At 37.9% G+C, this 24,461-nt stretch overlaps 1 protein-coding gene and 1 pseudogene across 1 annotated transcript in view; both read left to right on the forward strand.

The window, feature by feature from the left end:
• KIF11 (kinesin family member 11) overlaps positions 1-22,951 on the forward strand; it is a 49,487-nt gene extending 26,536 nt beyond the window's left edge. The window contains exons 16-22 of the mRNA XM_004279401.4: positions 353-511; positions 5,154-5,260; positions 14,178-14,457; positions 16,866-17,088; positions 18,305-18,456; positions 19,358-19,474; positions 21,494-22,951. Of these exons, the coding sequence (XP_004279449.1) occupies positions 353-511; positions 5,154-5,260; positions 14,178-14,457; positions 16,866-17,088; positions 18,305-18,456; positions 19,358-19,474; positions 21,494-21,625 (1,170 nt within the window). The 3' untranslated portion in view covers positions 21,626-22,951. The remainder of the gene's footprint in view (positions 1-352; positions 512-5,153; positions 5,261-14,177; positions 14,458-16,865; positions 17,089-18,304; positions 18,457-19,357; positions 19,475-21,493) is intronic.
• LOC105748491 (heterogeneous nuclear ribonucleoprotein A1-like) lies at positions 1,211-5,147 on the forward strand (annotated as a pseudogene).
• Positions 22,952-24,461: the final 1,510 nt, after the last annotated feature.

Below are 24,461 nucleotides of genomic sequence, written 5' to 3' on the forward strand. Positions count from 1 at the left end.
CTTTGAGTGGACCTGGGTCTTTCTTAGCGTTGAGATGGAGATCTCTGGGAGAGCTTTCGCCATTTGGTATTACGTGGAGCCGGGAGGTCTCTGGTGGACCAATGTGCTGAACTTGGCTCTCCCACCTCAGAGGCACAGGCCTGACACCCAGCCGGAGCACCAAGACCCTGTCAGCCGCACAACTTTTGGGAAGTCTGAGGTCTTGTGCCAGCGTTCATTAGGTGTTCTGTAGGAGTTGTTCCACATGTAGATGTATTTCTGATGTATTTGTGGGGAGGAAGGTGATCTCCACATCTTACTCCTCCGCCATCTGGAAGGTCTCCACGAAATTAATTTTTTTTTTTCTTCAAAGATAGAAGATCAGAAGAAGGAAATGGATGGCTTTCTCAGTACACTGTGTAACAATCTACATGAACTAAAAGAAGATACAATTTCTTCCTTGGCTGAAACACAGAAGCTTTGTGAAAACTTAACTGAAGACCTGAAGACAATAAAGAAAATCCATTCACAGGTATCTTATTTAGGTGATTTAAGGAGCGTAAAAAGAAAGTATTATGATCTTTAACCTGATAATCCCTGTTACAGACTCAAAGCTATATAACTAAATTAGAATCCTGAAAATACCACAGCCACTTTTGCTTACAACAGTAATTAATGTGAAATAATTGAGAGTATTTGTCTTGATCAGTTAATATTTGATGATTTGCTACATGTAGAGCCCTATTGCTAAAGCACAATAAAACATAATAGTCCTTTCCTCACATCAAGATAAAGATGCACTGCAGAAATGTACCATCAGGAGTACAGTTAGAGGAAAATGGTCATAGCATTTAAAATGAACATGTATCTACATTTTAACTTGATAATTTTTGTTGTTGTTGTTGTTGTTGTTACTGTAACATGGATAGTTACTCTCTTTCACAAACTGTTCCCTGCTTTCTTTTACTATTTTTGTCTCATCAGTATCAGGCATTTAAATTGTAGTAAATTGATACAATTCTTTTTTTTTTTTTTTTTTTTTTTTTTTTTGCGGTACGCAGGCCTCTCACTGTCGCGGCCTCTCCTGTTGCGGAGCACAGGCTCCGGACACGCAGGCTCAGTGGCCATGACTCACGGGCCCAGCCGCTCCACAGCATGTGGGATCTTCCCGGACCGGGGCACGAACCTGTGTCCCCTGCATCGGCAGGCGGACTCTCAACCACTGCGCCAACAGGGAAGCCCTGATACAATTCTTAATTTTTATTGATAAATGTAATTTATGACTTGCTCCATGTAAACTATTCCTCAGTATATGATGCTGTAAATCAAAACCAAACCTTCAAGCCAGGCAAGTCATAATCTATAAATATCAGATATATGGAAAATAATTTCTGGTATTCTTAAGCCCTTAGTTATGAATTCTGAAGTTCTGTTAAATGAGGCTATTACTACATGACAGAACTCTTTGGTCAGTGAAACTGTTGACATGGTTTAGTGACCAGTAAAGAATTCTTTGTTTTGGAAAGTGAGGGAAAGGGAATTCATATCCATGTCACCTGAAATGAGAAGGGAAATACATCTAAGGTTTTTAGATAAGAATTAAAGCAACTTTAGCTTTCTGTCCCTGGACGCCGCCGAACAAGCATTGTTAAAGTCTCCCCTCTCCAGGGCCCTCGTGTCTAAGTCAGAGTCGCCCGAAGAGCCCGAACAGCTGCGGAAGCTCTTCATCGGAGGCTTGACTTTGAAACAACCGATGAGAGCCTGAGGAGCCATTGTGAGCAGTCGGGAGCACGCACAGACTGTGTGGTAATGAGGGATCCAAGCACCAGGCACTCCAGAGGCTTTCGGGTTGTCACGTGTGCCACTGTGGAGCAGGTGGGTGCGGCCATGAAGGCAAGGCCACACAAGGTGGATGGAAGAGTCGGGGAACCAAAGAGGGCCGTCTCAAGAGAAGATTCTCAAAGACCTGGTGCCCACTTAACTGTGAAAAAGATTTTTGTTGGTGGCATTAAAGAAGACACTGAAGAACATCACCTAAGAGATTATTTTGAACAGTACGAAAGTGATTGAAATCATGACTGACCAAGGCAGTGGCAAAAAGAGAGGCTTTGCTTTCGTAACCTTTGATGACCATGACTCTGTAGACAGGATTGTCATTCAGAAATACCACACTATGAATGGCCACAACTGTGAAGTAAGGAAAGCCCTATCTCAGCAAGAGATGGCTAGTGCCTCATCCAGCCAAAGAGGTCAAAGTGGAAGCTTTGGTGGTGGTCGTGGAGGGGGTTTTGGTGGGAATGACAGCTTTGGTCGTGGAGGAAACTTCAGTGGTTGAGCTGGCTTTGGTGGCAGCCGTGGTGGTGGTGGCTATGGTGGCAGTGGGGATGGCTATAATGGATTTGGTAATGATGGGAGCACTTTTGTAGGTGGCGGAGGCTACAACGATTTTGGCAGTTACAACAATCTTCAGATTTTGAACCCATAAAAGGAGGAAACTTTGGAGGCAGAAGTGCTGGCCCCTATGGTGGTGAAAGTCAGTACTTCGCCAAACCATGAAACCAAGGTGGCTATGGCTGTTCCAGCAGCAGCAGGAGCTATGGCAGTGGCAGGAGGTTGTAATTACCGCCAGGAAACAAAGCTTAGCAGGAGAGGAGAGCCAGGGAAGTGACAGGGAAGCTACAGGAAGCTACAGGGAAGCCCTAAACATGTCTTTTTTAAAATGTGCTGTATGAAGTTAGTCTACTCTGAAGCCATCTTGGTAAACTACACCAACAGTGTGAAGTTAGAATTTCTTCATGGTGATGCCAGGTTCCAAATTTATTTACAACCTGCTTGGGTGGAGAAGACATTGTCTTCAGAAACCTTGGTGTAGTTGAACAGACAGTTACTGTGTTGTGACCTGGAGTTCACAGTTAAAAGGGTCACCCAGGGCTTCCCTGGTGGCACAGTGGTTGAGAGTCCGCCTGCCGATACAGGGGACACGGGTTCGTGCCCTGGTCCGGGAAGATCCCACCTGCCGTGGAGCGGCTGGGCCCGTGAGCCATGGCTGCTGAGCCTGCGCGTCCGGAGCCTGTGCTCCGCAACGGGAGAGGCCACAACAGTGAGAGGCCCGCGTACCGCAAAAAAAAAAAAAAAGCAAAGGAGTTTTTTGGTTATTAATATGATTGTTGGCACATCCTATGCAATATATCTAAATTGAATTATGGTACCAGATAAAGTTCTAGATGGGAATGAAGCTTGTGTATCATCCATTATCATGTGTAATCAATAAATGATTTAATACCCTCTTGAGGGAATTCCCTGGCATTCCAGTGGTTAGGACTCGGTGCTTTCACTGCCATGGCCCGGTTCATTCCCTGGTGGGGAAACTAAGATCCTGCAAGCTGCACAGCACGGCCGAAGAAACAACGAAACAAAACCTTCTTGAATGGAATGAAAAAAAAAAAAAGAAAGATAACAACTTTAAAATAAGATTATTTGTTTCCCTAATTGATAAGCATGAACCTTTTCAGACAAAAGGTTAATATTGGAAATTAGTACAAATGATAGTTAACATTTATTGAGCAACTCACTATGTGTTTATTCCTCCCACCAATATAGATACAGGTTCTATTACTAGCCTAGTTTTCTAATGAGGGAACTGAGGCCGCAAGAGCATCTTACAATAGTTAGATCCCCTTATAGCCGTAGTGGTGATGATACTGCCTGAAAGGCATCCATTTTTGAGGGGCTCTTCTATATGTTTCTAGAACATATTCTTGCTGTTTGAAATTGCAACAAGTTTACCTTAAACCTGCCTAGATCTTTTTAGGTATGTAGATCAGCTTTTTATTAATTAGCTGTTTTGAAATGTTTAAAATTGGCAAGCAACTGTTTAAAAACAAACAAAACGGGACTTCCCTGGTGGTCCAGTGGTAAAGAATCCACCTTACAATGCGGGGGATGCGGGTTCAATCCCTGGTCAGGGACCTGGGATCCTGCATGCTGCGGGGCAACTAAGCCCGTGCACTGCAACTACTGAACTCATGCACCTTAACTAGGGAGCCTGCGTGCCACAAGCTACAGAGCCCACATGCTCTGGAGCTGTTGCACCACAACTAGAGAGAAGCCTGCATGCTGCAAGGAAGAGTCCACACGCCGCAATAAGAGATCCTGCATACCTCAACGAAGATTCTACATGCCGCAACTAAGACCCGACACAGCCCAAAAAAAAAAAAAAAAAGTGCTCTTAAAAACATCCTAATATTTAAAAAAAAAATTAGAAAAAAAACCGCCTATGCTGTGAAAAGTATTTTAGCATGAGTGGTTTGACTTCCCTGGCTTAAAGGAAGCAAGTTTACTAACTGAGCTATTTCTGAGATATTCTAGAACTTGAAGTTAGTGCTGACAAACCAATGATGTAAACTCTGAACACCTGGTTACATGTAGATAAATCTGAAAATACCTGCATTTCCCTCTACTTTGAGATTAGTAAAAATACTGACACTCTATTCATAATCAAAGTGTTAGATGTATATTGTCAGCTGATGTGTTATTCAGAAATGTGTTTAAAGATCCCAAGTATGAGAAAAGGTTAAGCTCTATTTATTTATTTGGCCACACCTCGAGGCTTGCGGGATCTTAGTTCCCCAACCAGGGATTAAACCCGCACCCTTGGCAGTGAAAGCACAGAGTCCCAACACTGAACTTGTCAGGGAATTCCCTCTATTTACATTTTATTTATATGATCCAACTAAGTTCTGTAAAATGTTTCAGCTCTATTAACTGATAATATTTTTGGACTTCTTGACCCATTAGATTTTCAGCATTACTTTGTCTTCTAGTAGTGTTATCAGTTAAGAAGCAACTATGTATCTCTGTCAAAGTGGTTCTCAAACACAAAGTGACGTTTTGGTGTATTTGGTTAGTTTTGAGGTACTCGGAAAGTAACTTGTTACTTATAGTTAAAATATGAAAGTTTGCTAATTATTTACTTTTTTAAAAAATGCCTGTAATATTACTATCCTTTTAATATCACTTCCACAAATCTCCTGTATGTGAGAGAGATGGAGTTAAAGATCTCTTGTCAGGAATTTTTATAATTCTCACCTATGGGAAAATACTTTATATCAGTATAGAAAAAAAGTTTAACTGTTATAATTTCAGTCTTTTCCTTCCCCACACCTTTCTTACAGGAACTTTGCCAGTTAATCAATCTTTGGAAGGAGAGATTCTGTGCTTTGGAAGAAAAGTGTGAAAACATGTGGAAACCACTTAGCAGTGTTCAAGAAAATACAGAGCAGTAAGATGTTTTAAATTTTTTTTTAATATATCTTTTCTGAATAAGTTTCAGTCTTTATAATCTCCACTTTCCCCCAAATACTTCAGTGTGTATCCTAAAAACATAAGCTACTATCTTATATAATAATTATTTTATTTAAAAAAAATTTTTTATTTTTTAATTTTTTTGGAGTATAGTTGATTTACAATGTTGTGTTAGCTTCAGGTGTACAGCAAAGTGAATCATTTATTCATATGCATGTATCTATTCTTTTTTAGATTCTTTTCCCAAGCAGGTTATTACAGAATATTGAGTAGAGTTCCCTGTACTATATAGTAGGTCCTTATTAGTTATCTATTATAACAGTTATTTTAAATTAGAAAATTAATATTGAGAACTACTATTATCTAATATACAGACCTAATTCAAATTTTGCCAATTCTCTCACTAATGTTCTTTATAAGAAACGAAAAAGATTTTCCTCCTGGTCCAGGATTTAATTCAGGATCACACATTGCATTTAATTGTCATGTCTCTTGAGTCTCCTTTAATCTGGAGCCGTTCCTTAGTTTTTTTTTTCTTTTTTTTTTTAGTTCCTTAGTTTTTGTCTTTTATAGCCTTTTCTTTTTCAAGGAGCATAGAATATTTATTTAGTACAATGTCTCTCAGTTGGGGTTGGCTTTCATGATTAGTTGCAGTTGTCAAGAAAACCACAAAGGTGGTATGTTCTTAGTGCATCTCAGATATCAAGAGGTTTAACTTTGGTAATTTGGTTGTAATGTTGTCCTCTAGATTTCCTTTGCAATTAATAAAGAACATAAGGGGAGATACTTTGAAACTATATAAGTATCCTGTTCCTTTTAGAATCTATTGATATGTATTTCTGAAACAGTTATGATAGTGGTTATCAAATGATCTTTTTTTCTAATCCCATCATTCCTTCAGCATTTGTTAGTTGGCATTCTACTGAGAGGAAGAATTTTCCCTTTGTCCTGCCATTTATTCTTTTTTTTTTTTAATAAATTTATTTATTTTTGACTGTGTTGGGTCTTTGTTGCTGCATGCAGGCTTTCTCTAGTTGCAGTGAGTGGGGGCTACTCTTCCTTGCAATGCGTGGGCTTCTCATTGCAGTGGCTTCTCTTGTTGCGGAGCACAGGCTCTAGGTGCGCTCGCTTCAGTAGTTGTGGCACACGGGCTCAGTAGCTACAGCTCACGGGCTCTAGAGCGCAGGCTCAGTAGCTGTAGCGCATGGGCTTAGTTGCTCCACGACATGTGGGATCTTCCCAGACCAGGGCTTGAACCTGTGTCCCCTGCATTGGCAGGTGGATTCTCAATCACTGCACCACCAGGGAAGCCTCCTGCCATTTATTCTTATTCATTTATTTATGTTAGCATGTACTCATGCATTCTTTTATCCTCTGGGTATAGTCCACTATTATTTATTCTGATGTTCAAATTATCCCAGTTTTGACTAGTGAGAGCCTCTTCAACTTGTCTCCTGTGTCCTTTTGATATGATCTGTCCTTTTTGAGCATTTTCTTACTTTCTGATATAGCAAGATATTCCAGGTATCTTGTACTTTCTTAGCCCCAGCTCTGAAATCATATTAATATAAACCAAGATCTGGGCACTAGGTGTTCTTATTGCTACTGTGGTGTCATTTCTTCTAAGGCTCCCAAGGTGGACATAGCTAGAAATACATGTGTGAATGTGTATATATATGTGCACTTAAATATCTTTCTTTTCTGTATTTGTGCTCCCTTTTCAGACAGAAACCTGGCTCTCATCCACAATATATCTACCTATTTGCTCAATTTTAGAATACACATTAAGTAATTTCACAATTTCTAACCCATATCCATGATGGAATATATACTGACTAATTAGAGTAGGGTTTGGCAAACTATGGCTGCTGAGCCGGATGTCTGCTACTTCAAGTAATTTTATTGGACACAGTCATGTTGGTTTACTCAATCTGTCTATTTGTTTATGTGTTGCCTTTAGCTATCTTTGACTGCCTTTGCACTGCAAAGGTTACATCAAAGACTATATACCTGTAAACCTAAAATATTTGCTATCTGGATTTCTAAGAAAAAGTTTTTAAGAAAAGCTGATTCCTGCACTAGTGTTTAGTGTTCCTTTATAGCCTCATTGCTTGCCCGTCTCACATCCTTATCATATATTCCGATCAGCCTTATGTTTTCTTTTAGAAATTTTATAGTTTTATGTAAGATTTAAAGACATGATCTATTTTTAATTTTTTGTATAAGGTATGGGGTTTGTCAAGATTCAGTTTTTTGCCTATAGATATTCTAAACTAATGAGGATAAGGGTATTCTGATATTTACCCCTATTTTTGCCCATTAAATTGTTCCTTTCTGAAGTTCCAGACAGGTCTGCTGGCCACAAATGCTATTTTCCTTTGTCTGAGAATATCTTGACTTTCCTTTTATTCCTGAAAAATATTTTCACTGGCTATAGAATTCCGGGTTGACAGGTCTTTTCTTTCAGCACGTGGAATATGTTGTTTCATTTCCTTTTGTTCTCCATGAGATGAGAAATCCAATCATTTGAATCCATGTCATTCAAATGATTGTTCACCTATAGGCAGTTTCTCTGTAGCTGCTTTTAACATTTTTTCTTTGTCCTTAGTTTTTAGAAGTCTGATTATATTGTGTCTTTTTTTTTTTTTTGCGGTACACAGGCCTCTCACTGTTGTGGCCTCCTGTTGTGGAGCACAGGCTCCGGACACGCAGGCTCAGCGGCCATGGCTCATGGGCCCAGCCACTCCGCGGCATGTGGGATCTTCCCAGACCGGGGCAGGAACCCATGTCCCCTGCCTCGGCAGGCAGACTCTCAACCACTGCGCCACCAGGGAAGCCCCTATATTGTGTCTTCTTATGTATTTCTTTGAGTTAATCCAATTTGGGTTTGCTCAGCTTCTTGAAATGTAGACTTATGCCTTTCACCAAACTTGTAAATTTTCATCCATTCTTTTCTTTTTTTTTTTTTAATCCAAGAATTGTTTGTCTGTCTGTTTGTTTTTTGGTGGCACTGCTTGGCTTGTGGGATCTTAGTTCCCTAACCAGGGATTTAACCCGGGCCACAGCAGTGAAAGCACTGAGTCCTAACCACTGGACCACCAGGGAACTCCCTTCATTATTTCTTTGAACATTTTTTCAGCCCTATATTTTTCTCCTCTGCTTCTAGAACTATGATGACACAAATGTTAGATCTTTTATTATGGTCCCATAGGTCTCTGAGGCTATAGATACTAGTCTATTTTCTCTTTGTTGATTGATTGAGTAAATCCTGTAATCTATCTTTGTCTTTATGTCCACAGACCCTTCGTTTGTCATCTCTAACCTAATGTTGAACCCATTCAGTGAGGTGTTTTATTTCAGTTACCGGTTTTTTCAGTTTATAATTTTCATTTGCTTCTTTTTTCTTAAATCTCTTCTATTTCTTTGTTAAGATTCTTTCTTTCTTTTTTTTTTTTAGATGTGTTTTCTTTTTTTTTTTTTTGGCTGTGCCTCGCAGGCTGTGGGATCTTAGTTCCCCAACCATGGATTGAACCCAGGCCCTTGGCAGTGAGAGCATGGAATCTTAACCACTGGACCGCAAGGGAATTTCCTTTCGATGTGTGTGTTTTTTTTAATTTTTATTTTATTTAATTTTTCATACAGCAGGTTCTTATTAGTCATCAATTTTATACACATCAGTGTATACATTTCAATGCAAATCGCCCAATTCATCACACCACCATCCCCACCCCCCCATGGCTTTCCCCCCTTGGTGTCCATACATTTGTTCTCTACATCTGTGTCTCAACTTCTGCCCAGCAAACCAGTTCATCTGTACCATTTTTCTAGGTTCCACATACATGCGTTAATATACGATATTTGTTTTTCTCTTTCTGACTTACTACACTCTGTATGACAATCTCTAGATCCATCCACGTCTTAACAAATGACCCAATTTCATTCCTTTCTATGGCTGAGAAATATTCCATTGTATTTGTGTACCACAACTTCTTTATCCATTTGTCTGTCGATGGGCATTTAGGTTGCTTCCATGACCTGGCTATTGTAAATAGTGCTGCAATGAATATTGGGGTGCATGTCTTTTTGAATTATGGTTTTCTCTGGGTATATGCCCAGTAGTGGGATTGCTGGATCATATGGTAATTCTATTTTTAGTTTTTTAAGGAACCTCCATGCTGTTCTCCATAGTGGCTGTATCAATTTATATTCCCACCAACAGTGCAAGAGGCTTCCCTTTTCTCCACACCCTCTCCACCATTTGTTGTTTGTAGATTTTCTGATGATGCCCATTCTAACTGGTGTGAAGTGATACGTCATTGTAGTTTTGATTTGCATTTCTCTAATGATTAGTGATGTTGAGTAGCTTTTCTTGTGCTTCTTGGCCATCTGTAAGTCTTCTTTGGAGAAATGTCTATTTAGGTCTTCTGGCCAATTTTGGATTGGGTTGTTTCTTTAATATTGAGCTGCATGACCTGTTTATATATATTGCAGATTAATCCTTTGTCCATTGATTCATTTGCAAATATTTTCTCCCATTCTGAGGGTTGTCTTTTCATCTTGTTTATGGTTTCCTTGGCTGTGCAAAAGCACTGAAGTTTCATTAGGTCCCATTTCTTTATTTTTGTTCTTATTTCCATTACTCTAGGAGGTGGATCAAAAAAGATCTTGCTGTGATTTATGTTAGAGAGTGTTCGTCCTATGTTTTCCTCCAAGAGTTTTATAGTGTCCGGTCTAACATTTAGGTCTCGAGTCCATTTTGAGTTTATTTTTGTGTATGGTGTTAGGGAATGTTCTAATGTCATTCTTTTACATGTAGCTGTCCAGTTTTCCCAGCACCACTTATTGAAGAGACTGTCTTTTCTCCATTGTATATCCTTGCCTCCTTTGTCGTAGATTAGTTGACCAAAGGTGCGTGGGTTTATCTCTGGGCCTTCTATCTTGTTCCATTGATCTATGTTTCTGTTTTGTGCCAGTACCATATTGTCTTGATTACTGTAGCTTTGTAGTATAGTCTGAAGTCAGGGAGTCTGATGCCTCCAGCTTCTTCATTTTCCCTCAAGATTGCTTTTGCTATTCGGGGTCTTTTGTGTCTCCATACAAATTTTAAGATTTTTTGTTCTAGTTCTGTAAAAAGTGCCATTGGTAATTTGATAGGGATTGCATTGAATCTGTAGATTGCTTTGGGTAGTAGAGTCATTTTAACAATATTGATTCTTCCAATCCAAGAACATGATATATCTCTCCATCTGTTTATATCATCTTTAATTTCTTTCATCAGTGTCTTATAGTTTTCTGCATAGGGGTCTTTTGTCTCCCTAGGTAGTTTTATTCCTAGGTATTTTATTCTTTTTGTTGCAGTGGTAAATGGGAGTGTTTCCTTAATTTCTCTTTCAGATTTTTCATCATTAGTGTATAGGAATGCAAGAGATTTCTGTGCATTAATTTTGTATCCTGCACCTTTACCAAATTCATTGATTAGCTCTAGTAGTTTTCTGGTGGCATTTTTAGGATTCTCTATGTATAGTACCATGTCATCTGCAAACAGTGACAGTGTTACTTCTTCTTTTACAATTTGTATTCCTTCTCTTCTCTGATTGCCGAGGCTAGGACTTCCAAAACTATGTTGAATAATAGTGGTGAGAGTGGACTTCTTGTCTTGTTCCACATCTTAGAGGAAATGCTTTCAGTTTTTCACCATTGAGAATGGTGTTTGCTGTGGTATTGTCATATATGGCCTTTATTATGTTGAGGTAGGTTCCCCCTATGCCCACTTTCTGGAGAGTTTTTATCATAAATGGGTGTTGAATTTTGTCAAAAGCTTTTTCTGCATCTATTGAGATGATCATATGGTTTTTATTCTTCAGTTTGTTAATATGGTTTATCACATTGATTGGTTTGCGTATATTGAAGAATCCTTGCATCCTTGGGATAAATCCCACTTGATCATGGTGTATGATCCTTTTAATGTGTGGTTGGATTCTGTTTGCTAGTATTTTGTTGAGGATTTTTGCATCTATATTCATCAGTGATATTGGTCTGTAATTTTCTTTTTTTGTAGTATCTTTGTCTGGTTTTGGTATCAGGGTGATGGTGGCCTCATAGAATAAGTTTGGGAATGTTCCTCCCCTGCAATTTCTCAGTGTTGGTACCTGTTATCTTTATTCATTCAAGTTGTGATTTTCCAGAATGGTTTTTAATTGTATCTTGAACATTTTGACTATTATGTTAGGAGGTTCAGAATCCTATTTATTAAGTCTTCTTTTTTAAGTAAGCAGGTCCTGGGCCACTTTTTTGGGCTGTGGTTCCAATAACAATTTAATTTTCAGAACATTAGCAGTTTTATTCTGGCATGCTTCGTTCCTATGCTACGCATATGTGAAAAATATGTATTCTGCTTTTGATGGATGAAGTGTTCTAAACACATCAGTTAGGTCAAGTTAATTGGTAGTGCTGTTCAGGTCACCTGTATCCTTACTGAGTTTCTGTTTACTTATTCTATCAATTACTAATAGAGGGGTGTTGAGATCTCCCACTATAATTGTAGATTTCTCTATTTCTCTTCTCAATTCTGTCAGTTTTTGCCTCATATAAGTGATGCTCTGTTGTTAGATGTATACACATTAGGGTTGATACATCTCTGATAATTGACCCTTTTATCATTATGTAATGTCCCTTTTTATCCTTGATAATTTTCCTTATTCTGAAATCTACTTTGTCTGAAATTAATACAAAAACTTCAGTTTTCCCTTGATTGCTATTTGCATAATATAGCTTTCTCCATTCCTTTACTTTTGGCCTAAGTCTTTTTTTATTATTATTTTTTAATTTTTGGCTGTGTTGCGTCTTTGTTGCTGCACACAGGTTTTCTCCAGTTGCGGTGAGCAGGGGCTTCTCACTGCGGTGGCTTCTCTTGTTGCGGAGCAGGGGCTCTAGGTGCAAGGGCTTCAGTAGTTTTGGCTCGCGGGCTCTAGAGCACAGGCTCAGTAGTTGTGGTGCATGGGCTTAGTTGCTCTGTGGCATGTGGGATCTTCCCAGACCAGGGCTCAAACCCATATCTCCTGCATTGGCAGGCGGATTCTTAACCACTGTGCCACCAGAGAAGTCCCTTGGCCTAAGTCTTTATATTTAAAGTGGATTTCTTATAGACAACATATAATTGGGTCTTGATCTTTTATCGAATTTCACGATGTATGGCTTTTATCTGTGTGTTTAGACCATTCTCATTTAAAGTATTGATATAGTTGGCTTAAAGTGTACCATTTTGTTTTCTATTTGTTGCATCGTTTGTGCTTTGTTTCCTTTTTTCCTTTCCTAATTTAAGTTGAGCATTTTTATGTTTTCATTTTATCTCTCCCATTGACTTATCATTTATACTTTTAGAATTACTTTTTTAAACTGTTTTTTCTAGGATTAATAATATATATTTTAAAATAATTTTAATCCACCTTCAAATAATTTGCTGTTTCATGTGTAATGGAAGGTCCTTAACAGTATATTCCCGATTCCTCCTTCCTGTCTCTTATGCATTGTTTTCATGTATTTTACTTCTACATATGCTATATTTACCCAATACATTGTTACTCTGATTATTTTCTTTTTCAGTATGGCTTCTAGAAATTTTTAAATTACATATGTGGCTCACATTATATTTCTACTGAATGATTCTGCTCTAGAATTCTGGCTATCACCTATCCTACTACCTAACTCCTATCATCTGTTTTTCAATCCTGTTGTTGGTCCTATTCATTATATCATGTTTCCACTCTGAATTCTTCTTTCTAGATTCTTAATCTAGAAAGTGTTTCTTTTATTCCTAGTGGGTTTTGATTCTTGAGGGGATAGATTTGTGTTGATAACCTCCAAGCTTACCACTTAATTTTCTTTTCCTTTTTCAATTATTTTCACTTAATTTGTAGTTGAACTTCGGCTTTCAGCACATTTGCTTCCTCATGTGATTTGCTCACATGGTGTGCCATCTAGTGGTAGTAGAGGGTAACCTTCATTCCCCAAAGTTTAACTCTGCTCCTGTGAGATGACTTTGAATGCTATTACAGGGAACTTTACTGAGAGAAGGAAGCCATCAATGAATTTTTTTTTTTTTTTTTTTGCGGTACGTGTGTCTCTCTCTGTTGTGGCCTCTCCCATTGCGGAGCACAGGCTCTGGACGCAGAGGCTCAGCGGCCATGGCTCATGGGCCCAGCCACTCCGCGGCATGTGGGATCTTCCTGGACCGGGGCATGGACCCATGTTCCCTGCATCGGCAGGTGGACTCTCAACCACTGTGCCACCAGGGAAGCCCCATCAATGAATTTTAAATGTATATTTTGATATTAGTTTTATATTAGGGTTATGTTACATTGTACTATGTGTGCTATATGTATAGTTTGTCTCACCCCAATATAATTTTCTTTTAATTATTAGGTACCTTTATAGTTGACTTTGTTTTATAATATTTATAATTTTTATGATTTATTTTGTATCATAGGCAAGGCAAAACTGCGTAAGAACAGAATAACTAACTGATTGTGGACAGTTTAGGGACTAAACTAGAGGCTAGAGGCTGTAGGAGGTGTCCTTAAGTACCATAATCTAGTAGGAGGAGTAAAACACATGGGCAGTGTTCATTTTAATAGCCATATAGTTAATATTCTAAGAGGTACAAAGTAAAGTGTCGTATCTGGAAAAAGTTTTATAAGAAAAGAGATATTTTCAAAGGTCATTTAGTTGTAGATGTGATGTCAGTCTGCTGTGAAAAGACAATTAAGGGCTTGGGCTCTGGAATTAGACTGCTTAGGTTTGAATGTGCCATTTTTGAGCTGTGTGATCTTGGGCAAGTTATGTATCCTTTGAGTCTTAGTTTTTCAAGTTAACAGTGTTATTCTCTTTTCCTATAGGAAATCTAAAGATATAATCAGCAAAACAACTTCTCACAGTGAAAAATTTGGTGCTGATTTTGATGACTTGTCAGCGGAACTCAGACATTTTAACCAGGAAGGTACAAAACTGGTTGAAGAGTCTGAGAAACACTGTGATAAACTCAGTAGCAACCTTGAAATAACATCTCAAGAGACTGAACAGAGATGTGAGGCTCTGAACACAAGCACACTTTATTTTTCTGAACAGTGGGTATCTTGCTTAAATAAAAGGGAAGAGGAACTTCAGAATTTATTGAAGGTAATAACTTTATAACTGGAACCTCCTTTGGGGAGAATAGTGATAATCAGAAAATTAAATATTCTTGGCTAAGAATTGGTTTCAAAACACATGATATTTTAAAGTATAATGTTTTTGTTTTTGTTTTGCTGCATTGGTTCTTCGATGCTGCACGCAGGCTTTCTCTAGTTGCAGAGAGCGGGGGCTACTCTTCGTTGCGGTGCGCAGGCTTCTCATTGTGGTGGTGTCTCTTGTTGTGGAGCGTGAGCTTCAGTAGTTGTGGCTCACGGACTCTAGAGCGCAGGCTCAGTAGTTGTGGCGCAAGGGCTTAGTTGCTCCACGACATGTGGGATCTTCCCGGCCCAGGGCTCAAACCCGTGTTCCCTGCACTGGCAGGCGGATTCTTAACCACTGCGCCACCAGGGAAGCCCCTAAAATATAATTAATGACTTAAAATTTTAAGTGTAACAGTTGGTATGCTTATATATGATCTTGTTTCACATATGTTTCCTAGATCTTCAAATTATTTAACATTTATCTGATCTGTCCTATATCTATCTGTGGTTTTTGACTTGTTAGTTCCTTCAGTTAAGAGCACCCCATCTTTCGATATATAATACTTTTCACCTATGTATGCTTTTTACTTTTCTCCAGGTACATTCAAACCTGTTATTGCTTTAATTATTTAGGATATTGTTCTGGTTACTCAGAAGATATCTGATAGATTTGTGGGTTTGCTCGAACTTAACACTTGCATGAGCCCTTTGTGGCTTGGTTTTTCTTCTGTGCAATAAAATGATTTTACTAATATTCTCAGGAATTAGGTAAAAGAATTTAAGTATTTTAAGCTATATAAGCTATTTTCACTAAAAGGAACCATGACTAGTGGAGAAATAGGTAATTTCAGGTTTGGAGCAGGAAGTGTACCAGATGAGCCTACAGATCTTGTCATACCAGAAAGTGAGGAAGCTGTTAAAGATTAGTGGGGCTGTGTCAGAAAGACTTGGGAGCCAACTTGATGACACTCCCCTGTTTAAAGGTGGTACAATTTGAGCATCAAAAAGAGTAATTGCTACAATAGATTAAGATATGTCAAATATGTTAAAATTGATGAATTCATAAAAATTTCATTAGTCTCCTTTGGATCACGCTAGGGAAGCAAGAAATGATTCTGAGAAGTGGTAAATAAAGGGAAACAATTGAGCATCCATCTGTCTTTCCTGGAAGAACTCTATCTTGGTTCAACAGGGTAATGGATGAAGAAAACTGTTTCAAAGAAGAATCCCAGCTGATAAAATGCAGAAGAAATGACAGAATTAGGATATCACAATTTTGCAACCCTTAGTGAAATAATCCCTGTGGACATTAATGACTGCTTACACCATTTGATCAAAAGCTGAAGGAGATGTTTATAATTAAGAGGGTGACCACACTCTAACACACGGATTAGTCTTCTTTTTTGGGATTTTAGTTCCCCGACCAGGGATTGAACCCAGGGCCTCGGTAGTGAAAGCGTGGAGTTCTATAACCACTGGACCACCAGGGGGTTCTCCACACTGATTAATCCTAATGTGAGAGACATGACCAGGCATTATGTGCTTTCAGTGCCACCTATGAAATATTCTTGCCCAAAAGTTAAAAACTTATTTAGATCAAGCCTTTAGATCTAACTAATTTGTAGAAAATACAGAGGACAGATGAACATGTGAAAATAACAGCTTAGAGGTGCAACTGACAAAATCCAGATATTGAGATATTCAGTAGAGCACAAAGACCTGGTTTCTTCAATGAAAATTTTTTTCAAGGAGAAAAGTATGAGGAAGGATAACTTATATCAAGAAGGAGTTAAGACTAGAGGGCCTTAAGCCCCGGTTTTCCTGGGATAGTCCTTGTTTATATCTATTGCACTGGGGTTATTACTATTAATGGCCCTTTTTACTCTGAGAATATCTCAGTTTGGATGATAAATTATATAGTCAATTAAGACATATCAACCAAATATAATGATGAATTCTGATTCAAACAAAACAAGTCTGAAAAACAGACAATTGGTGAAATTTGAACACTGACTAGACATTTGATATAAAGAAATCAATGTTAAATTTTTTAGAAGTGAGAGTGGTCTTAAGAAGCTCTTAACTCTTAGAGAAGTATGCTGAAGTAAATGGATGAAATGGTATAAGATTTGCTTCAAAATAATCCTGGTGGAGAGCAGGAGTAAGTGGCCAATCTTGTTTGATCTATATCCCATGTAGTAATAAATGTTGAGGCTGGGGAGTGAATATAAGGGGGTTATTATTATTATTTCTACTTTTGCAGTTTCTAAAACTTTTATTATGGAAAATTTCAAGGTAAGGAGAAGTTAAATATTGCATAAAGCACTGACAACTTTGATTTTAATAATGAAGTCTCATTTGCATCATTTACAGGTTGTACAACAAGGTTGTGAGGCTTCAAGTTCAGAGATTACTGAAAAATTAATTGGACATAAAGCAGCTAATGAGAACCAGCATAACATTCTTCTTGGTCAGATAACTATTGATGAAGAAGAATTAATGACACAAAGTCAAGAACTTAATAAAACCGTAAAAATTGGTTTGACTAAGCTTAATTGCTTTCTGCAGCAGGATCTGAAACTGGATATCCCAACAGGTGCTTTAAAAGGGAAATGGAATTGTTAAATTTTTTGAAGTTGAATTCAACTGTATACAATGCTAGATGTTCAGGAAAAGCAAGGTCCTGCCATTGCCTGATAGGAATTTGCCATCTCACTCTGATCAACTCAAATATGGAAAAATTAGAACCCCAAAATAGCTTTGATCAAGCATTAAATGATGCATATGACATATACGCCCAAACACTTGGGCATCATAATTCAGTAAAAGTTTACAAACATTCAGGGAACTGGCTTTGGTTAAGAGAGCACATTTTAAAAGCAAATAAAAACAACCATCTATCTAGCACTGTTTATAAAAGGACATTTTAATACCAAAAATAGTGGAGGAATGTAACTAAATAAATCTAGTTTAATGCAGAGCTTACCACATTGCGCATTTTCTCATGTGTACCTCTCATTTTGTCATGACTGTTAGATTGGCATTTAGGAATTACCATTTTGGGAGGTCAGAGATGGCAAGGATCAGTGTAGGCTATAATGATTCAGGAATGCCTTCATGAAAGAAGGTGTAACAAACTGTTTCACACAGGATGAGTAATTGAGTTATTCATTAGATTGTGGTAGGGGTTGCACACCCTGTAAGTTTAGTAAAAATCACTGAGTGAATTTTGTGGTGTGTAAATTACACTTTAAAGCTTTTTTTTTTTTTAGCAATTATAAAAGAGGATGGCACTAAAGGGTGTCAATTTATTTTTTCCCCAAGACTCTTGATATTTATTGTCCACTTTTCAATGAAATTAGGAATATAAATATTAAGTGAAAAGGCAAGTGCCTGTGTAAATTATGAGAGCATGAGTTACTATAAAGAAATGTAACTGGTTAATATTTAGCTACCACCAAATTTAGTGAAATGATTATCCCTGTCAAACTGATCATGCTGCCATTCCTCAGAGCACTCTGAATCGTTTTAGAGCCTACAATACATCTTCTATACATGCTCAGAGATGGAAAATTTCATGTTTTGGTGTAGGTGGAATCTTGAAAATGGTTGAGTCTATTTAAGATCAGTTGTCAAGTTAGGAAATATTTTAAGCAACATATGCCTGACAGATAGCAAGACTGATTCTCATATGTGGCAATGGTTCTATTTTTGGAAGACAAAGACTTATTGGGAGGTATAAGTTCTAGCATTAAAAAAAATACCTTACTCATATCCCACACTTCAATTTTTACCACTTATGTCTACTAAAGGTATGACACCACAGAGGAAAAATTATTTATACCCATCAGCACTGGTGAGAACCCAGCCACGTGAACAGCTCCTTGATCAGTTGAAAAGGAAACAGCCTGAGCTGTTAATGATGCTAAACTGTTCAGAAAACAACAAAGAAGAGACCAGTCAGGTAAAATTTATTTTAGGCATCATAATTTTAGAACTCTCCCATGAACTCTTTAAAAAAAAAAAAAAAAATTATTTATTTATTTATTTAGGTTGTGCCAGGTCTTAGCTGCAGCAGGCAGCCTCCTTAGTTGTGGCTTCTGGGCTCCTTAGATGCAGCATGCATGTGGGATCTAGTTCCCTGACCAGGGGTCGAACCCGGGCCCCCTGCATTGGGAGTGTGGAGTCTTATCACTGCACCACCAGGGAAGTCCCTTCCATAAACTCTTGATGTCATCTTCACGAGAAGAATTTTATTCTTTGCCCTTCAGTCCTACCCTGTCTCATTAAGGATAGTTGACTGCTAAGCCTGTTTCTTTTAATTGGGCCATTTTTTATGATTAGACTTAGAGATAATTATAATAGACAATGTTTATGTTATGCTGATTGTGTGCCCGACACTGTTCTAAACACTTTACATATATATTTACTCACTTCATTGTCTCAATAACTCTGTAAGGTGAATGCTAGTACTATCCCCATTTTAAAAGGTGAGGAAACTAAGAATTGCCTTGTCCTAAGTCACAAGGATGGAGCTGGAATTAGAACCTAGCTCCACAATTTGTGCTCTTAACTATAGTGATTATAGAAAAGTTGGGAAATTGGAGAGTAACAAAGAAGGTAGAAAATAAACTGTAATCTCTTTATTCTGAGATTACCATATTTAACATTTTATTATAGGTACTTCTCTATATGAACACATAATAGGAATTATTTTCATTACTTTGTAGACTTCCTACTGATTTTGTTGAGGTTTAACTTTTATGTAATGGACATTGTGTTATTTTCAAAGAAGAAAACTGCCTTTACTTGTGTGAAGGTTTTTAAGCCCTGGGACTTAATCACTCATCAGCTTCTTATTTTAGGACTTGGATGAAGAAAAGGCAGTTCTGGTGTACACTGTTGAAGAACCTCTAAGTCAAGAGCCATCTGTAGACACTAGTTTGGATTGTTCATCAAGTTGTGGGGTTCCATTTTTCCAGGTACCTGATTATATCCTATCAGATAACCTTTCCACATCTGATGTAAGTCAGTCATTTGCTATTCAGTATAAAGGGATTACTCTTGGTGGGTGGAATAGAAAAAATATTTCACTCATTCCTTTGGGATGGCTTCTTAACTTTTCTGATTTAAATTATTTACACAAGTATGATAATCGATTAGGGGTTTTTGGTAGGATAAATAAAGGCAAAATATGACTTAATCCCATCCTTAGCTGGTAATATTCTGCTGTTATATTTATCCCTTTTCTGCTTCCTACATACTCAGAATGATACTAAAAACAGTCATTTCTCTCTTCCCTCCACCTTTGACATGGAAGTCCTGGAGCCTGTCTCTGTCTATGATCAGACTTTGAAGGCTAAGAAGTTTAAAAGATTGAGAGACCGAATGCCTCTCTGTTAAATGACTGATTCTCCAACTTGAGGCTTTTCTCCTATTCACTATTCCCCCACGTAGCCTCCTGCCTTGATCTTGTGTGTTTAAATCCCATGCCCTCTCCTATTACCTTTTCATCACTGTTGGGAGTATGGCACTGTAAACTATCTACATCTTTCCCTCTAATTTGAAGTCATGAGCCTAGACAGTCTGTGAGGTAAGGATTTCCTTACTTATATAGGACATTGATGTCTACATTTTATAGTTGAAGCACTGCTTCTGATATGTATATGCTTGTACCTGTCTTTAATAGACCTGCAGGCCTCCACCAAGATCTAAAGATTCTCCATCCCTGATTTAAGCTGTTAAAACTTCTAGTTCAGATTTTATTAAATTCCTCTCTGTCTGCATCAAGGCAGTTTTATCTCCAAAGTCTTCCTACCTTTTGCTTCATTCTTTACTATTAGAAAACTCTAGATATATTTCTTTCTATTTATTGACCCTCTCTTCTATCTTATAAAGTTAAGAAAAGGGGGAAAGTTAAGAGAAGGGAACCTTAGTGACTACTTAATCCCTGTTTGGAAATCCTTTCGTTATTAAAGTTTATGATGTTTTGAAGGCCAGGCTTAGTGGTTCGGCTATGGCAAAGAAGTTCCTATAGTACCAGAAAAGACTTGGGATTGGATTTTAGACCTTTAGCTGAAGTCCAGAAATTATTTTTACTCTGATAGCAGTCTGATATGGGGAAATTTTCTGGGTTAAAAACTTTAAAGTTGGTTTATGATTTGTCTAAGAATTGATGAGTGGGTCTACAATGAAAGTCATCAGTTACTTAAAGCCTCTCTAAGGGCAAGTACAAGGATTCCAATGAAATATTTCCAAATGAGAAATATGAAATAAGTTTTTTTAAAGATAAGATACAACTTAAATAAAAAGTGCCTTGAGGTAGCCTGTGTATATCAGATTCTGTGCTTAAAATAGAATTGCCTTTTTTTTTTTTTTTCGCCCGCACTGCACCTCTTGTAGGATCTTAGTTCCCTGACCAGGGATTGAACCCAGGCCCTCAACAGTGACAGCACGGACTCCTAACCACTGGACCACCAGAGAATTCCCAGAATTACCATTTTTGTACAATAACAAATCTTTGTTTCCCGAGAGCAAGATTTCTAGCAGCCACACTATTGACATTTTGAGCTGGATAATTCTTTGTTGTGGTGGCCTGTCCTATGTATTATGTTTAGCAGCTTCCCTGGCTTTTGTCCACTAGAAGCCAGTAGCAACCACCTAGTTTTAACAACCAAAAATGTCTCCAGACAGTACCAAATGTCTCCTGGGGTGCAAAATCTCCCTACTGAGAACCATTGCCCTACAGTAAAATGTGTAATTATTCCTTGGAAAATCATACAGAAAATTATTATTTCTTTCTTCCCCCTCTTGGTAATAAAATGAAGAAGGCATTCATTTCTACTTGCCAAATTGTTGGCTCAAATTTGTGCTGAGTGTTTTCTGAAGTTTTCCACACCTAATTTCTTGCCTATAAACCAGAGAACTTTGAAAATAGAATATGATTAATATGTATCAGATGTTACTTTATATTGACTTAATTTTCCCCCTTAAATCCACAGCATAAAAAATCACATGGAAAAGATAAAGAAAACAGAGGCATTAATCCGCTGGAGAGGTCTAAAGTAGAAGAAACTATAGAGCAATCTGTTACGAAGAGCAGATTACCTCTACGAGCCCAGAACAATTTTTAGTTAACTTGAGGACTGGTAATTTTACTTTCTAAGAAAAATGAAAAATAAAACCTGTAACCCCAGAACTTGAGCCTTGTGTATAGATTAAAAATGAGTAGAAAATATCAAGGCAGTACTGTAAATTTAGTTGAATTTATTATCTACCCATTTTTTCTGTCATTGCTGTAGTTTACTGTATATTAAGTTGGGTTTCATTTGGGATTTGCATTGAGTAAATATGTATTTCTAGCTTTTGATATAAAATAGCTCTTTCATAACAAATGAAAAATATTTTTCTAGTATATTACTAAATAGCAGATACATAGAAGCTGCAGTGTTCTTTTAGGCTTGAACTTATATAGGTAAATATCACCAGCGCATGGTTTTAGGAAGGACCATATCCTTTCTTTTCTTTGTATGATTTAATTATGTTTATATTTGCTTACCTCCTTCCCTAGACTGTTTCATTCTGCCTTCTCAGCAAACTTTCTCCTTTTTTTTTGTCACCAAACCATTTGTAGCGCTACAAAATGGTATCCATTATTATTATAGGATAGCCAGAATTTTACCTAGAAATCTTTTACACTTTGCTGTGGTTATCTCTAAAATTGCTGTCAACAATAAACACAACCCTAGAAGTATCCCTTCCTTCAATATTTTAATTTGTTTCCCCCTAGATATGAAAGCATTTCATTCCTTTATGAGGCCTAACACATTAGTCCCCACAGAGTTCATAAAAAGCCATCTTCTCCAGAATATAGATTGCTATTATGAGAGAACTACCTGGAGTTCTGATTAATGGCTATGTGACCCTATTTTGAAGCCTGTATCTTGTGCAAAAGGTCAAAGTGTTTAAGTGCTTTTTGAAGCTATTAATTATGACTATCATTTATATTCGTTTACCTGGTGAAACTTTTTGTTGTTCTTTGTATATAATAAAATATGTGTGTATATATTTTTCGCTCTTGAGATCTTAACCCTTATTAGAAGGGCCCTGACAATTTTGATCTGGCAGCCAAATTTCTGGAAGTTGGGATGTTTCAGCATGAAGAACCAGAGCACTTAGAAGGAATATATGTGAAGAATAAATTTTTTACACACATCAAGTTTAAGTGTATAAATTCAGATTTGATTCTGATAGCTAAGTAAAACCAAACCCTGTTGGAGAATTAGAAAATCTGCTACTTCAAGGAACTAAGTTTGCCTTGCAGAGTACTAATTATCTTAATAAAAATGATCATATAATTTCTCTGCAAAATCAGATGTCAACATAAGCTATGGATAATATCTAAAAATATAAGCTACCCTCAGTAAACCCATGATTAATAAATTTGGTTTCTACATTAACTTATTTGTCTCATTATTTCTTATTTGGCAATGGGTATGTTTACAGAGTTAAGCCAGTTGTATTAAAATTCCTAAAATAAACTACCGAAGTACCAGCAAGGAAGAAGGGCCTTGGTAAACATCCCGGCTTTCAGTTGCACTTGAAGGGGCTATGATTTAGTGTAAGATTAATGAAAAACAGATTGGGCCTCACAGGGCCTGAAGTCCAGCTTTAAGTCATCTCATTCCCTAAGTTTTAAAGTTATCTAGGAATGCTAATGCAACTGGTTGAACTGCCTTACGGAAGCAAAAATAAATCTGGAGAATTTTAACATCCAGAGCCTTAAATTAGCTCTGTAAATTGTTGTTGTTGTTGTGGTGGTGGTACGCAGGCCTCTCACTGTCGTGGCCTCCCCTGTTGCGGAGCACAGCGTCCGGACGTGCAGGCCCAGCGGCCATGGCTCACGGGCCCAGCCGCTCCGTGGCACGTGGGATCCTTCCGGTCCGGGGCATGGACCCACGCCCCCTGCATCGGCAGGTGGACTCCCAACCACTGCGCCACCAGGGAAGCCCTGTAAATTTTAATATACAATGTCAAGGACTCAAAAAATAACCCTCAGCAAAAACAGAGTAGGTAGCTTCAAGGACCCATTCCTCCTCAGAGGCAGAAACATTCAGAAACAATTTTGTCAGAACTTGGAAGCAAATGTTGAATCAAGAACAAAGTAACTTAAAAACTAGGAAAGCTTTTTGGTGTTTTACTTGCCCTTGTTACATTCCCCTTCCCAGCTCTGTGGTGGTCTTGAAGACATGCAGAAGCCCATCGTTCTCAAAGAGTGAGACCCTGTTCCCTGGTCATGAAGGAGGAGAGGAGATCTTAATCTCAGAAAGTTGTTTGTTGAAACCTGTCTAAGCCAACCTGAAGGACTGAAGCAAGGCACTTTCCTTTGTTTCATCTAATTCAGAACTCAGGGTGGAAAAATGACAGGTATTTCTCAAAAATATTGTAAGGCAAATGAACAACCTGCTGCCACCTTTGGCAAAGGATTACAGTTGAGGTAAATAAAGGAGTGCCTAAAGCCTGAGAGGAAAACATGGGAGAGAATTTCCTAGGGAAGTTAGGCTACTCAAAAACAACAGTGTATACTAGGGAACTGAGAAAGCCATCAGTTAGGCCAAGTTGCATGGTTAGAAAAGACCTGAGATGACCTAAGTGTTCACTGCTGGCTGAACTCTAGGCTCAGCACAAGCAGGAAGTGAAGGCTAAGCTGATTTAAAATGACCTAGCTAAGCACTTAAAGGAGTGCTCCAACACAACCAACCTACAAAGACTGGGAGGATTTTTTTTTTTCTTTTAATTCTTGTTTTATATATTTATTTTTTGGCTACTAGCATTCAAGAAAATCTGTCAACGCACTAGCTGAACACAAGCAAAAAAGTCTTTAGAGACTACGTAAGTCAAAGAATTGAGACTTTACAAAAGAATAGTTTAGAAAAGTCACTAAATAAATTGCTACAGCCCACAGCAAGG

Source organism: Orcinus orca, chromosome 14, assembly GCF_937001465.1.
Source record: "Orcinus orca chromosome 14, mOrcOrc1.1, whole genome shotgun sequence".
Classification (NCBI taxonomy): domain Eukaryota; kingdom Metazoa; phylum Chordata; class Mammalia; order Artiodactyla; family Delphinidae; genus Orcinus; species Orcinus orca.